Below are 16,477 nucleotides of genomic sequence, written 5' to 3'. Positions count from 1 at the left end.
TCTTCTACAGGCAAGGTCAGACACATTCAGGGTGGTATGGCTGTAGGCATGGTCTTCTCCAGAGTTATAACTGATAAAGATATGTCCTGGAAAATGCATTCTTAAAATTCTTAAGAAATGTATACGTAGAGATATTTTTCTGAGTTCAGTGCATACCAACATTTCTCCTGAACCCTAAGTGACTAGCGACTGGATAATTAATTTCCATTTTCAATTATAAAAATTTCCAGACAGATACCTAGCGCCAAAGTGAGAAGCTAACAATAACAAAACTTCCACTTCTCCCTCATCTGGATCTCTCTTTATTCACAGACCTCTAGTCTGTCCAACCTAACTTCCAAGTAACTTCAAATGTCTGGCAAGTGCAGAAGCTCAAATACATCAGACCCAGCTCCAGAGTCTATTCTTTAGAGAGAATCTGGTTTACGGATATCGAGCCCAATAAGGAAAGAGAAGAAAGTGGAAATTCTTAGTATGATTTAACAACAACAACACAGATTAAAGTCACCCAAACATAAATCTGTGATGGAAAACATGGATCAAAATTTCAGAACTAAAAAAATTCTACTCCACAATAAAAGACATAATTCTGAAAATAAGAAAAGCAGATATGTTAAAAAAAAATTAGACAAAACAAGAGAATTGCTGCTCAACATTGTCATAAGAAAAATGGAAATTAGACTCAGACACTACTTCACACCAACAGAATGGCAAAAATTCAAAAGACTAACAATACAAAGTGTTGGCAAAGACATGCTTTTAGTCAGCAAAACATACTATGTAAATAAATACATGCAAAAGTTAAATAAAATATGAGAAAAATGTTTATTTTTAAGAAAATAACATTTCACAGAATTAGGGCAATTTTTTGCAAGTCATGCACCTGATTATATGAAGAACTCTTACAACTCAATGATAAAAAACACAAAATACAAATAGTTCAATTTTTTTAAATGAGCAAAGGATTTGAATAGATATTCCTTCAAAAACATGTATGAGTGGCAAATAATCACATTTTAAAAAGTATCAAAATTTTAACTATGTAGCCAGGGACAAAATATAGAGAGATTTACAGATACTGGAAATAAAAATAAACACACACAGCCATGTGTGGCATGGGATGTAGTAGATAAAGAATTAGGTTCTAAAAAGTATATTCTTCAGGGGCAAGGAAAATTATTCCAAAGAGTAATTCTGAGATACAGCAAAGAAAAAGGAGGTAAGAAATTTAAAAAAAGGCAGTAAAACACATCAGCAAATCTGAACAAACAAAAGAAAAAAAGCGTAAGATGTATTTTAAAAATTAAGTATTGACATATGTAAATGTGTATGTTTATATAGTCATATATATGATTAAAAGTGTCTAAGATGCTGAAATTTCCTACAAGCAAGGAAAAGATAAAGATGACTATTAGACTTTATATATCCATGAAGCCACTTTTAGGGAAACAACCCAAAACTTTCAATCCATTGTCCTACATGCCACTGATATTCTTCATTTTTGTCTTTTTTTCTCTCTTTTAGACAGTTTCGTCTTCAAGCACATTGACTTTTTTTCCTTTTATTTTGAATCTGCTATTAATACCATGCAGGGTATTTTCCTTTTAATATGCGGTTGGGGGGGAGGGTTATGCATGTGTGTGTATTGGGGGGGTATACAAGCCCCTAAATCCACACACAGAGGCCAGAGGTCAACACTGGATTTCGTCCTCTATCACTCTCCACCTTATTATTCGAGACAGGGATTGCTCACTGAACCTGGAGCTCACTATTTCAACTAGACTGGCTGACTAGCAAGCTCTAGGGATCCACCTGTCTCAGCTCCCCTTGTGGTGGGGTTTCAAAAGGGTGCTACCGTACCCACCCAGCTTTTACACAAGTACTGGAGATCAAAACTCATTGTCTACATGTTGTGGTGGTTTGAATGAGAAATGTCCATGTATTTGAACACTTGGTCCCCAGTTGGTGGCGCTGTCTGGGCAGAGTTATGGAAGCTTTAGGAATTGTGGCCATGACGGAGGAAGCATGTCACTGAGGAGCAGTTTTAAGAGCATACAGTCTTGCCCATTTCCAGTTTCTCTCTCAGGCTGTCCTGGAACTCAAATATCTGCCTGTCTCTGCATCCCAAATGCTGGGATTAAAGGCATGCAGCACCACACCCAGCTAATAATAGCTGTTTTTAGTATCGCTGCTCATCATCTTTATCATTTCTAGGTTTGTATCTGGTGATCTACTTTCATCCAGTTTAGGGATACTAATTGCCTCTGTTTCTTTGCATGTCCTTTCTCTTTTTTTAATAGTTTGGTTCTTGTCTGGTTCCTAGTAGACAACCTCTATGCCCTTGAAACATTCTTTTTATGTTTTTTGTTTGAGGATTGTCATTTTTGGTTTTTTGGTACATCATGAAATTTATATTGTTAAGTGCTAGATTGTGTTATATTCTTTTTATATACGATTATACTCTATTCTATCATGGAGTTAGGCTACCTGAGATCTGGTTTTTTGTTTAATTGGTTGGCCGAGTTCTTTTTGAGGCTTGTTCAAGTCTTTGACAGCTATAGTCTAAGGTGATGCCTTCTGAGAACTACACTAGGTCTTTCATGCTCACTTGTGAGAACAGAACTATTCTGTCTTGTGTTCCAATTGTTCCTTAGCCTTTCATACATACAGACCAGCTCTTAACTAGACTCAGGTGATAGTCTTCAGCTGGTTCTCTCTCCCCCCCTCCCTTCCCTCCTTTCTCTCTGGTATCCTGCCCTGCAAATTCAAACTCTCTTAGCTTTCCCAATTCCATCTGTTTTCTCAACTCAAAACAGGCTCCTTACCCATCTGCCTCTAATCTGCCTCTAATCTGCCTCTGGGCAGTTAACTGGTGCAATCCCAGGGCTCATCTTGTTTGCTTCCCTTCTTAGATGCCTGTTATCTAATGTCTGAAAAGTGCTGCTTCCAACATTTTGTTTGATTTTCTAGTATATATGATAGTAGGGTAAATCCAGTCCCTACACAGCTGGATATAGAACAGAAATGTGGTTCTTAAATCAAAACACAGAGTAAAGAGTAAAAAGTATCCTTTTAATCTTTTCCTACCCCTTTTCTTCCTCCTCCCTTTCCCCTTTATTCTTTCTTTACTAATTTCCAACACTACTGCATTGTACTTTAAAGAATATAGTCTTGGGGCTGGAGAGATGGCTCAGCAGTTAAGAACACTGACTGTTCTTGCAGAAGACCCGGGTTCAAATCCCAGCACCCACATGGTGGCCAACAACTGTCCATAACTCCAGTTCTAGGGGATCCGACAGCCTCTTCTGTCCTCTGTGGGCATTGCATGACACAGGTGTACTTACCTAAATGTAGGCATAACACTTATACACACAAAATAAAATAAAATAAAATAAAGAATATAGTCTTACTTGTCTCTTTTTAGATCCATTCACAGTTAATTTCTGTAAATGCTCTGTTCTTCGTTTGTATATAATGTAGATAAATCCATGTCTACCACCTACTGGCCCCCATAGGTCTCACAGTGTGACCCAGGCTAGACTTGAACTCACTAGGTAGCTGAGGATGGCTTTGAACTTTTGGTCCTCCTGCCTCAACCTCCTGAGTGCTGGGATTATAGCTGTGCACCATTATGCTTGGTTTATTCAGTGCTGGGGATTGAACTCAAGGCTTTGTGCATATTAGTCAAGCATTCTACCAAATGAGCAATAGCCTCAGCCCTTAGTTTGATTTTTTTTGTAAACATTTTATTTTCCCCAATTATTTAAAAAGAAAAAAATTAATAGGAAAAATCAATGAAACAAAAAGCTGGCTTTGTGAAAATACTGATAAGGCATAAACCTCCAGACAAAATTTCTAAGGAATAAGAGAGGATATAATTTACTGATATCAAAATGATAGAAGATAGACCATTACAGATTCCAAAGACATTATAAGAAAAAAGGATCATGAACAATTCCCTTCTTCTACAAACTCTAAACCCTTCTACCATGCTCTTTAGCATTTCATCAAAAAAATGTTATCTTCAAACTCCTCTCTACATGCTCCCATCTTTTTATCTAGTTGAAATGTTTTGTTCCCTAAGGAGTATCCTGCAGCTTTCTTGAAATGGCGGCTGTTTTCTTTCCAGTGGCATTCACACCAGGCCTACTACAGATGCTCAAGATGCTCCTCCTCGCTGCCTTTCTATTATGATAAGATATTTTTTTTTTTTTTTTTTTTTTGGTCTTTTTGAGACAGTGTTTCCCTGTAGTCCCAGCTGTCCTGGAACTCACTATGTAGACCAGGCTGGCCTTGAACTCACAGAGATCCACCTGCCTCTGCCTCCCAAGTGCTGGGATTAAAGGCGTGCGCCACCATGCCCAGCTGGAACCACGTTCTTTTAATGCACCTCTTTCTTCCCTAAAAAATTCTGGCTTTAAAGGTTATGTATTACTTGCCACCATTCCTGGCTACTTATGTAGACCTTAGGTCATTTCTCTTTAAAAAATAGTGCTTTGCTTACTGTCACTCTCTCCAACATTATTCAGTAATAGGTAATAGTGATCTTGTGATCCAGATGGACTGTATCTCTAGAACTCTGCTCCATTCTTTGACCTCCTCTTTTCTAACAATCCTGTCCTTCCTCCTATGATGGTTACTCACTTTCCAATGTCACAGCCGCTATCAGTAACAGCCACTACTCCTGGCTCACTTATAGTCCATCAATCCTATTACCATTTGCTGACCTCATCTGGCCTACCACTAGGTACTTGACTGCAAAATCAGAGCCACATATAGACAACAGCCTTCCATAACCTTTACAACAGCAACTCTTTGAGCCCTGCTCCTACAGCTTGAAATGCCTGGCTTTCTAATCTACTTCCTCTAGGAAATTCCTAATCCCATAATACTCATAGTGGATCTGCTTCCCTGATTGGACCCTGAGCTGAAACAAGTCCTGAAGGCTAGGAACCTGAAATTATGTCTCTGATTGGACTAAAAATATTAATGATCCTGTTTCCAAGGGTGAAGGAGACATAAACAGTCCACAGTATAAAGTAGTAAAATACTCAAATTTTCACTAGCAAAAGACTGTAGAAGATAAAGCTTTGGGTAAAGTAGGCAGTTGCTGCCAAGGAAGAGTTTAGTAAAAATAAGTTAAAACTTAAGATGTTGCTGGGTATGGTGGTGAACACCTTTAATCCCAGCACTCAGGAGGCAGAGGCAGGCAAATCTCTGTTAGACTGAGGTCAACCTGGTCTACATAGATAGTTCCAGTTCCTAGCTAGCTGGGGCTACAGGGAGACCCCGTCTTAAAACAAACAAACAACAACAACAAAAAAAACCATAAGATGTTAAAAGTAACTTGCTTAGGAGGCCAGCAAGATGACTCAGCAGGTAAAGGCATTTGCCACCAAGACTAACAACTTGAGTTCAATCTCCAGGACCTACATGGTGATGGAGAGAACTGGCTCCTGCAATTTTCTTCTGACACCCACATAGGTTTTGTTGCATGCATGCACATGCACATACACATTCTCTCTCTCTCTCTCTCTCTCTCTCTCTCTCTCTCTCTCTCTCTCACACACACACACACACACAAATACAAAAATAAACAAAAATTTAAAACATAAAATAGCTTGCTTAATGGATTAATTAGCTGCCTCTAGGTATACTTGAGAATTCTCTTCTTGAGGAAAAAGAAATGATGAGTTTAGAGATTTAAATGTACAGCTCGAGGTTCTGGAAGGGACCAGAAGTCTTCTCTATCTGCATTATATTGGAAAGCCGTATGGGCACAGAGATGGGAAAGCATATCCTGCAGGTAGTTGAATTACAAAGTAAATTCAAGTCAAACCCTTGCAGAGCATCTTATATTGTGATTAAGACTTCATTGTCAAGGACGAGAACCTGAAAATTGAAATGGGAAGAAATGGGCAGATTGTGATGAAGGTGCCTGATGCCCCTAAATTCTGCCAAGCATCCTTTGCCAATATAGGTAATCTCTGATCCCATGTCTGAGATTAGGCTCCCCTTGCCTGAAGCATATATAAAGACCTCCTTTATTACAGCTGCCTTAGAGGGGTACTGATCTTCCTGAAGAATTATTCCTAAAGTCTTTCATCATCTAGACATATGGCCAGACTCAGACTCAAAGCCTAGGAGGTCCTGGGAGTTGCAGTCACAAAATTTAACCTGTGCTGAGATACGATTATGCACGAAAAAAATTCCAAGATTTGGCCAATACACGTTAAATGCCAATAGGAAGCTGAGGTAAATGCATCCCAGAATTCTATTCTCCGTATGTTTCTCTATTAAAGCTGAGCATAAAGAAATGTACCACATTTAGAAAAGAGAAGAAAAGCAGCAACAATTAAAAGTTGAGGTGACCTAAGGTGATGACAGACTTACTTTGTATTCTTTTTCCTTCCACGTCATGATCCCTACTCCACATCTAGCTCTTCTAAACTGTCACCCAACAACAACCCCAAGCTCACTAGAAACTTGCATAAGATGTGTGCAGTGACTTTTATACCCGTCTACCTTTGCAGTGTCAGACCAGATACTAGGTATTAACCTTTTTTTTTTTTCCAATGACTTCACCTAAGATATGTGAAAGAACAATTTATACTATATACTTTAATTTGTTCATGTTCACATATTGTTTAAAAAGTATTCTTAAGTTTTATAAACAGTGTTAAAGTAATTTTAAACATTTCAAACAACCCTCTCTCATTTAGAACATTCTAAGTTCTCTAGGGAAAATAAATAAGCTTTTTCATCATAAAATAAGAGACTTACATCATTAGATTGAAACAATCGAGTCATTGCGAAGAAGGCTTCTGTAGCTTCCATAGTTCCAAAGTGTTCACCCTAAGTACAATTTAAAACAATTTTTTAACTAAAAAATGTACATGTTAAGGACTTTCTATTTCTGCAAAGAATAAAATCTTTTAGAATTAAGGAGAAGTCTCTAAAAAAATTCTGCCTCAATTAAAAAAATCTCAGGAGTATTAAAAAAAAAAAAAACTCTCAGAGCCACTTAGCAACTCCTTATTTAAAATAATTCAAAACAACACACCACTCTTAAAAGTTCTAGAATATAGTAGTCTCTAACTTTTTAACAGAAACTGTTTCTATTTCCCTGGAGGATTTCCAAGGAAGCAGAATAAGACTTCAAACAGAGTTTCTAATCAGAACAGGATGGTGAGATCACCCACCTAAAAGCAGAGGCTATACTTCTTACATTGCTGTAACTCAATGCTTAGCACATCCAACCAGAAGTGAAGGTTCTAGATTCACATTGTTAACAATGCTTCAGGTGCTGCTATAGCTCCCAAGACGCTGACCCAAACCCTTAGAAGTAAGACTTGGATCTCATAGCTTTTAGTATAGATAACAGATTATTTGGGTATCTTTCCAAAATATAGTCCACTTCCATAAAATCCTGGGCAAGACTGAGATTTTGCATTTCCTCTAAGCTCCCAGTTATGCCAAAGCCGCTGATCTGTGAATCATACTTTAGGAGTCTCAAGGTGTTAGAAAACTTATTTCTCTAATATTCAAAACATTTTGGACCACAGACTGACTCAATTATCACCATTTCAACACTTAATTTCTTCATCAAAAGCAATTCTATATAGTATATTGGGCTTAATTTCTCTTCAGAGTTCAGATTTTACATAAAATACAACTAGTCTTCAATCCATCTGTCATGTGTGTAAGAATATATTTTAATTTAGAAATGTTGACATTTAGTATAGCAAGAGTTTACAACTATTTAAATCAAAGCATTCACCTTGCTTATCAGCAAAGGAGAATATTTCTTACTGTGATAATTAACAAAACCTAGAATCCTGTGTACTTCTCTTTAGCCATATTGGAAAAATCTCAAGTTACTACTTTGGACCTGCAACGCACAGAATATATGGCTCTGACAACTCTAGTATAAATTTTAAAGTATTTTTTTTCCTCATAAAGCTCTACCAAGAAGTAGGTATAGAGATAAAATAAATGTTCCTAAACATGTTTATGTAACCATGTTTATGCTATGCTTAATATATTTCCTTATCAAGATTGAATGTCTCAACATGAATTGCTCCATGAAAGAGGTATTGGCCAACAAAAAATATATACCTCTTTGAATCAACTCTGACAACTAGAAACAATATAATATGTGCTAAGCAAAGTTAAGTCAAACCAACTTTGGCTTAAATGTCTCTAATATGCTGCCAACAGTGGTGTTATGCTGTTTATGAGCAGACATATTTTATTTAAAATTATATGCTTATTTCTCAGTCTCCATTTGCAAACAACAAAATTTTGATAAATCTCTGGATGAGGTCTTTAATTACAAAATAGCAAAAATAAAATGTTCTCTTAGGGGCCTGCAAGATAGCTCATCAGGTAAAGGCATGTGACACCAAACATAATTACCTGAGTTCAATCCCTGGGATGTACATGGTAAGAGGAGGGAACTGACCTCCACATGCAGCACTGCCCCCCCATCACAAAATAAATAAATATAAAAGAAAATGTAATGTTTTTTAAGTTGGTAATATAGTCTACTTAGCATTATATAGAAACAACTGAGATATATGGGGCATACAGATATGTGTATATATACAGAGATATATATTATCTACAAAATAAAATTGTGTTTTCTAAGGTCCTGTATGGTTGTGAGACTGTTTTTACAGTCAGAGGTAAGAAAATTAAAAAAATACCAAAACATAGATTTTTGTTGTTGTTGTTTTGTTGGCTACATTCCCAGTGCCTAAAATACTAAACGAAGACACTGCAGGTAGACAATAAGATTTGCTGAGTTGCAAATAAAAAGTATTTCTGAACGTAAACTATGAATGAAGCACTATTAAAATTGTTTCTATTTACTATTTCACTTAACTATTACAATGCTAAAAAGCAGGTATTATAATCTTCATTTACAGAAAAGGAAACTAAGGAATATAATGGTTAAATTACTTGGCCAGAACCAGGTCACCAGTACTGACTAATAAGGATAATAACATAAAACCTACACATTAAGATCAAAACTTTAATACATCACTATTATGCCAAATAAGTAACTAAGATACCTGAAATTTGTCTGACTTGCAACTGTATTTTCAAAGGACCTCAAAAATCACGTAAACAATATGTTCTAAGTAGTACTTGTTAAATCCAAATCAGTATATCTCCTGAGAGTCTACTACATATTTAGTGCAGGAATTTAAGAATATATGTTATAGTCTTTGGGCTCAAAAACTCTTCTTTATTATTCTAATCCAACACTGTGGATTTTTTAATTATGTGAATTTTTAAAAATAATTCTACTTTTCACAAAGTATTTCACTATGGGTTATATATTTCTACTATAGTATACAAATCTAAGGACGATCAGGATAATTTACCTGGTTCAGTAAGTAAAGAATCTTTGTAAGAATATGTAAGCATCTTCTTGGGTTGATAGGAGTTTCATTGAATATACGAGCCTACAGAAATACACAAAACATTGTTATATATCGTCCCCCTTTTCTATCACAGATTTCAGCAAATTCACTGGAATAACATTAGCACTATTTTAAAATACAATGTCCAAGTAATTTTAGTTGCCTACAGCTCTCAATTTATGAGAGTTTATAATAAATCATTGGATGTGGCCTTGATTTTCCAGTCTATACCTTCTTATTGCCTTAGGTTGACTACTACAACTTTAAAGTCATTACCAGAACCTTGTCTACATTGTATGAACTTGTAGCTCTTCGGTAACCTTGCACTCAACACTACCTCTTCTGATGTCTTATTAAAATCCCCAACCTTGGCAGAGTCTGCATGTCGCTCTGCATTTCTGTAAGCGCTAGATTCTCCTTCTCCCTCAAGTCTATATCCTCTGCACTGTTGAATTCCTTAATTGCCTTTTATATATAAATGGAAAATGACTTATTTATAGTTTCGGTCAAAAGTGGGGACAGTCATCTTTAGTCTGTCAGTCCTGTCTAAATTCCTTAGTTTCTTATTTTGGATGTCCTGGGCTTAGTATCAGGGATGTTAGAGGTTCTTTGCCCACTGTTCTAAAACAGAACCGATAAGACAAAACACAGTATACTTCCAAGCCATACCTCCTGTAGGACAGCACTCTTCTCCAAATGCTGGAAAGGATTGGAACCACTCCCTATAGCATAAAAACAAAGAACGTCTTCAGTTGCTGTCCTATAGAGACTTATCTTCTAGAGAAGGATATTGCATGCTTGGGGAATCTCGCCTAAGCGGGTGATCACTTAGATGTCACAAGGACAATAGTTACTAATATGCAAATAAGCTGAATGAAATCATTCTGGTTCTGCTACAAGTTCTGTCATTGCCGTACTGAGAGCTTGGCCATCACTGTATATACGAACCCTGTCCAAGATGAGTGCCTCTATCCCTGCTTCCCCCTCCCCCGCCATGAATGTTACAAATGTGTCGTTTCCACCACCACCAAGATTAATGAGATGACAGGACACTATGATTTCCCTACAAGCAAGCCCTACTGTATGTGTTTCACACATTTACTGAAGCAGAAAGGAACAGTTTCGCAGAGAATCACAAATGTAAAGAGGCCATGCAGGATGAGGCCATGAAGGTCCACTAACCCAACCTTCCACCACACTTGTGAGAGCAGCTACCACTGAAGAGCTGAAGATTTTTTTTTTTTTTTTTGAAGAGGCTTGGCATCTTCCCCACTTGCTCGGCACCACAGACAGGTATCAACACGCAAGTCACTTCTGGATGCCTGAGCTTTCAATGAGCCCACCGGGCAGTCTTAACCCCTGGGAACAGGAGAATCAAGGCCCCTCAGAGTCCATTCACACGCAACCCTGGCCCGGTCGACCCCAGCCCTGCACACAGAAGTGCTCTCCCTGGGGCCTCACCCACCAGCACCCCAGAAAGCAGGGACATGCGCGCGCACTCCTCCGCCCCCCTACCGGGCTCGGCCGAGGGGCGGCTCCGAGGGGCTCGGCCAGGGGGCGGGGGCGGGGGCGGGGGCGGGGCCACAGGCTGCGGCGAGGAGGGGCGGAGCCGCCGAGTAGCCCGCGGCGACGCCCGCGCCGGGAGCCCGTGTGAAGGCCCCGGCCGGGGGAGGGGCTACGACCAGACCCCGCCGAGGCGGACGGCCCCCTCGGCGTCCACGCCCCCAGTCCCGCTGTCCCCGAAAGCAGGTGGCTGCGGGCGAGGGAAAAGGGGGACCGCTGCGCCTGACGGTGGGCGTCCGAAGCCCCCCGCGTACCAGACTCCTCGTCCTTCTTGTCGAATTTTTTAATCATCTTGGACGGCTTCCCAGCACCTAGACCCTCCGCCACCGTCCCGGGCGCCGCTGCCGGCAAGCGGAAGACGCGGCAGGAAGGCCGGCCCCGTCCTCTCACTCCGGTTGGGCCGCCGGGCTGTCACTCGGGGCCAAGGCCCGCCCCCCTCGGGCCGTCGCGGCTGCCCTCGCCCTCTGGGGACGCAGGCCCGTCCTTTGCCCCGCCCACCGCCGCACGGGGGTGAGACCAGACGCTGCCCCGCGGCTCTCCCCGCCCACCCTGCCGGGCCTCTGCAGCCCTGGTCTGCTGCAGCGACGTCGTGACTTTATTTGGTTGGTGACTTCTACAAGCCCCTCGGGACTTGGAGGGCGAGGAGGGGGACTTAAAGGACTTGTCTTCACTTAATGACAGCAGCATTTTTGATAACCCAGTTCTGGGCCCTTCCGTGGCGGAAGGCGTTTTCCCCTGGTACGGTTTTGATGGGCTTCTCTTCCAGGAGCTTTGAAAATGACAGGGGTTCCCAAGTCGCCTGAGAAGTTGGTTTCTCGCTCTCTGACCTCTTGGAAACTACGATAAAGCACAGGACACATTGATTGTGCGTCTCTGAAAGTCCTAGAAGGGTAGTTAAAGGAAAGCGTGAAACGGTCCATTTGGAGGGTCTATACTCTCAGCAACAGGGTAGAAGATTTTTGGACTGCCATCCCTGACCTTGTATGATTCTGGATCTGTCCCTCCACCAAAAGCCTCTGCCCGTTTAGTCTTCCTCGCTTAGTCCCATCCTTTTCAAATGATTCAGTCTGCAGCCATATTGATTGACACTATTAGCTCCATCCTTTTCAAACGATTCAATCTACAGTCATACTGATTGACACTAAAGTAACAAGGAACACATTCTCGTGCCTCAATAATTTCTCAAAATACTTATGGTTTTCTTCCTTGTCTGAAACGAACAAACTTTATCTACCTTTGATTTCGGTGGCATTGCATTCATCCACATCCTCTTTCAAGCTTTGCCCATTCTTAGGGAATTTTCCATTGTAGGATCTTAACTACTGTCCCCGGTTCAGGTCATGTTTTGCCTCTTGGGCAGCCGCCTAACCAGCCCTTCACAACTTCTACACAGACCATTCATGGTATAGTTGTATTTTATTTGGATATCTGGTAAACATAGGACATCATTGGGGGAACAGAGATATTAGCTGTCTTTTTTGCTTGGAAGTGGAAACCACTAGTCACTTCCTCACTGATTTGTCTTGCTAAGGAAATGTATCATGATCTACTCTTTAGGTACAAAATAAACTATAAATAGCCACTCATTTTCTGTGAGGGGAACTGCAATCACCATAAATTTGTTAGAGGCTGCAGACCGACCTAGTAAATGTTCTCTCAAGGTGTGTAAATCTAACTCATCCTCTTACAGAAAGTGCTCTTGCAAAATCAGGAAAATTCTTTAGGGGGAGGGGGAGGGTGTTTTGTTTGTTTTGTTTTGGACACGGTGCTTGAACTCACTATGTAGACCAGGCTTGCCTCCATCTCATAGAGATCCACCTGCCTCTGACTCCCGAGTATTAGGATTAAAGGCATGTGCCACCACACCAGGCAAAATGAGGGAAATTTTTATCTAGATTAGATTATCCTAGAGAAATTTTTCCCACCATATATGGATTTAAAATAAATAATGTGCTTCATCCTTAAAAATCATATCTCTGGGGCTGGAGAGTTGGCTCAGCAGTTAAGAACACTGACTAGTCTTGCAGAGAACCTAGGTTCAATTCCCAGCACCCACATGGAGGGTATGAACTGTCCTTAACTGCAATGCCAGTTCCAGGGGAATCTGAAGCCCTCTTCTGACCTCCGGGGCACTGCACAACATGGGTGCACTCACATGCAGGCAATGCACTCATACACATAAAATTTAAAAAAAATCATTATCACTTAGGATTTTACTCCAGTTTGACTGAAAATACTATGCTGATGATTACATTTGCTTTCTTTGGCTTATAAAGTTTTTATACTTCCCACATGGGATTTCTCTTGAAAGAAATAGATGTTTGCTCTTGTATATTCTGGAGCTGAAAATAAACACGTTTTGGAGAAATAGGCACCCTCTCCTCTCTTGGGCCAAGATTATTGGGAGTTAGGTAGAGATGGTATCATTATCCAAAAATGAGGAAATGTAAGGGAGGCCTGCTGGGAAGGGTGAAGGTGGGGGGAGGCTGAGGCCTCTTAAAGCAAGATGGAGCACTCTACTGTTCTTCAGCTTTTTTCCACACCCATCAAGCTTTATGCCTCACATAGGTTAGTTTTAGTTGTACCTGGTGAATTAAGAAGAGGCAGTTGGTAGGGCTAGGGTGGACTGAGGTTATAGTTATAGGAGGAACAGAGAAGCCTAAAGGAGCCAGTTAAGGAATGGCCCAATGTGGCTCATACCTCTGGAAAAATAAGTGCCTTATCCTGAAGCCATGACCATTCAGGTATCTGATACTCTGAAAGCCTTCACTGAGGGCAAACTGCATAGTGGAGAAAACCCAAGCCTTTATTTATGTTATATGTAGGACCCTTCTTGGTCTAATCAGTCTGTCTCACATACAGAAATTGCTATCATTGGTGTTTAGTGAATGTCTAACATTTAAGTACCCCATTAGTGTTATCAAACGTCCTTATCCAAACCTCCATCCACCCACTGCTACTCCAATTCCAAAGAGACATGTGGGCCTCTGAAGCAGTTTTCCCCAAAAGTATGATGTGCAAACATCTGGGTGCATTAGGTGGTACACAGATAAACATGTTAAATGATATTTATGTATATGGAAAATTCATGATGTCAACAAATATAGTATTATTTAGGATAAGAATGTTTTAAATCTTCTTAAAGAAAAACGTTGAATGATACATCACTATGGCAAAACTGTGAAAGGTACAGGGCATATTGTCTGGAAAACACAATGCTCATACTTTCTTGAATTTGAGGGTTTAAATAATAGCCTAGCACCATGCAAGCTTTAATGAGTTCTTAACAAGGAAAAATAGTGTTTGGAACCATCAGAAAAGATGCCAATTCATGAGGCTAGAGAGATGGTTCAGTGGTTAAGAACACTGGCTATTTTTGCAGAAGACCTGGGTTCAAATCCCAGCATCCATGTAGCAGCTAACAACTGTCTGTAACCCCAGTTCCGGGGGATCTGATGCCCTCTTCTGTCCTCCACAGGCATTGCAGGACATGGGTGTAGTCACACACATGCAGGCAATACATGCATACACATGAAATAAATATATTTTTTTAAAAAGATGCCAGTTCACCCAACTCTCTAATCCCGGTGGCTTCTCCCTCCAGCCCACATCTCCATCTAGTCAGCTGCAGTGTTGAGAGGGGAGCGCTTACCATCTCTCTTCGCCTCTCTTTGGCAGACTTGATCAAAGGTGAACGTAGGGTACATTTTTTTCTGTTTCCTCAAAGCATAGACTTCAGAATACTTCCCTTCACTCTTGAAGTCATTGTCAGTAGAAAACCTTAACTGAGAAAGTGCATTTGGTTGACTGCTAATGGCACTAGTCACTTAAAAGACAACTACATCGGGCCGGGTGTGGTGGCGCAGGCCTTTAATCCCAGCATTTGGGAGGCAGAGGCAGGCGGATCTCTGTGAGTTCAAGGCCAGCCTGCTCTACATAGTGAGTTCCAGGACAGCTGGGGCTACAGGGAGACCCTGTCTCAAAAAGACAAAAAAAAACAAAACAAAAAACAAAAAAAAAACAACTACATCCTCAGAGATCCTGAGGGAGAAGAAGGAACAAGGACAAGAAGGCTGTTGACTGGTAAAAATGAGACTATTGGTCAGTAGCAAGGGATGTTTCTAGAACTTAGCACTGCAAACCTTTTAGCTACTTTAAGAATCCCTGCTCACTGGGCATGGTGGCGCATGCCTATAATCCCAGCACTCGGGAGGCAGAGGCAGAGGCAGAGGCAGGCGGATCTCTGTGAGTTCAAGGCCAGCCTGGTCTACATAGTAAGTTCCAGGACAGCTGGAGCTACAGGGAGACCCTGCTTCAAAAAGACAAAAAAAAAAAAAAAAAAAAAAAAAGAATCCCTTCTCTTCTCCAAATTACAAATTAGATAATACATACTCCTATAAATAGCTTCAAATAAAAACTCTTTTTATGCTTGCTAAGATTTTGGGGGTGTGTGCATGTTCATGCATGCATGTGTGGAGGCCAGAGACTGATGCTGGGTATTTTTCTTAATTACTTGCCACCTTATTTTTTGAGATAGGATCTATCACTGAACCTGGAGCTTGCTAGAATGTCTGTCCAGCAAGCTCCAGGGATCCTCCCGTCTTCTCCTCCCCAGTGCTGGGGTCACAGGCATGTAGCACCCCACCAGGCTTTTTGACATAGATGCCAGGGATCAAACTTAGGTCCTCCTACTTGCACAACAAACATTTTACCAACTGAGCCATCTCCCAAATAAAACCCCTTTTGTCTCCATGCCTCCAGAGCATTTGATATTAGCTTCCTTAACTTGCACTGAAGGAACTTTGATTTTTCTGTTTCCTCAAAACACAGACCTTAGAATACAGCATTTTCCTCCATGATTGAAATAATTGTCAATGGAAAACTAGTTTTATATTGCTGTGTCTCTTTCACTAGCATGTAAAAGACACTGAAGGATGTGCAGGGAAACTGCTCCTTAGGTATTTAGACATGTTCTTTTTTAAAATTATTTATTTAATAGCCACATAATTAGAAGGAGCATTTCATTACAATGGCATTGATGTATTCAATAACAATTTCCAGAGCTAAGATGCATCTCTTTCAAAATTGGCTATAAATTTTTAGGCTCACAGTTGAATTAATACAGTTATACAATATTGTACTCGGTATAAACCCTATAAGACATAAAATTGAATGAGGTTTTAATCTTTAAAAAAGATCTCCATTTCATTATTAAAATGTACTGCTTCATATAGAAAAACTCATTTTTAATGCAGCTAATGCTTAGATGTTTGCACACGTGTCTCTAATTTCTATGTATCTGATTATTACTAGTCACAGTTACTTTCTGAGCTCCTTGGCATCTGAGCATGGATATAAAGTCATCAGGTAGATTTCAATGATAATGTTTTTCAAATCTATTAATTAACTTGAAGCAAATTTTCTTCCTCAACTATAACTCATTTTTTTTACTTATTGATTTGTGTGTGTGTGTGTGTGTGTGT

The 16,477-nt window shown here is 40.1% G+C and overlaps 2 protein-coding genes across 2 annotated transcripts in view; both read right to left on the bottom strand.

Annotated features, from left to right (window-relative positions):
- Positions 1–11,397, bottom strand: part of LOC103748276 (coatomer subunit gamma-2-like) — a 45,617-nt gene extending 34,220 nt beyond the window's left edge. The window contains exons 1-4 of the mRNA XM_029554916.1: positions 11,249–11,397; positions 10,101–10,153; positions 9,393–9,473; positions 6,784–6,855 (exon numbers count right to left, since the gene is read on the bottom strand). Coding sequence (XP_029410776.1) covers positions 6,784–6,855; positions 9,393–9,473; positions 10,101–10,153; positions 11,249–11,285 — 243 coding nt within the window. The 5' untranslated portion in view covers positions 11,286–11,397. The remainder of the gene's footprint in view (positions 1–6,783; positions 6,856–9,392; positions 9,474–10,100; positions 10,154–11,248) is intronic.
- Positions 11,398–11,516: 119 nt separating this feature from the next.
- Positions 11,517–16,477, bottom strand: part of Tsga13 (testis specific 13) — an 18,595-nt gene continuing 13,634 nt past the window's right edge. The window contains exons 6-7 of the mRNA XM_008850862.3: positions 14,647–14,774; positions 11,517–11,831 (exon numbers count right to left, since the gene is read on the bottom strand). Coding sequence (XP_008849084.1) covers positions 11,662–11,831; positions 14,647–14,774 — 298 coding nt within the window. The 3' untranslated portion in view covers positions 11,517–11,661. The remainder of the gene's footprint in view (positions 11,832–14,646; positions 14,775–16,477) is intronic.

This window comes from Nannospalax galili, unplaced genomic scaffold, assembly GCF_000622305.1.
Source record: "Nannospalax galili isolate Female #2095 unplaced genomic scaffold, S.galili_v1.0 scaffold1065, whole genome shotgun sequence".
Lineage (NCBI taxonomy): Eukaryota > Metazoa > Chordata > Mammalia > Rodentia > Spalacidae > Nannospalax > Nannospalax galili.
This window is presented reverse-complemented; position numbering and strand designations above follow the sequence as displayed.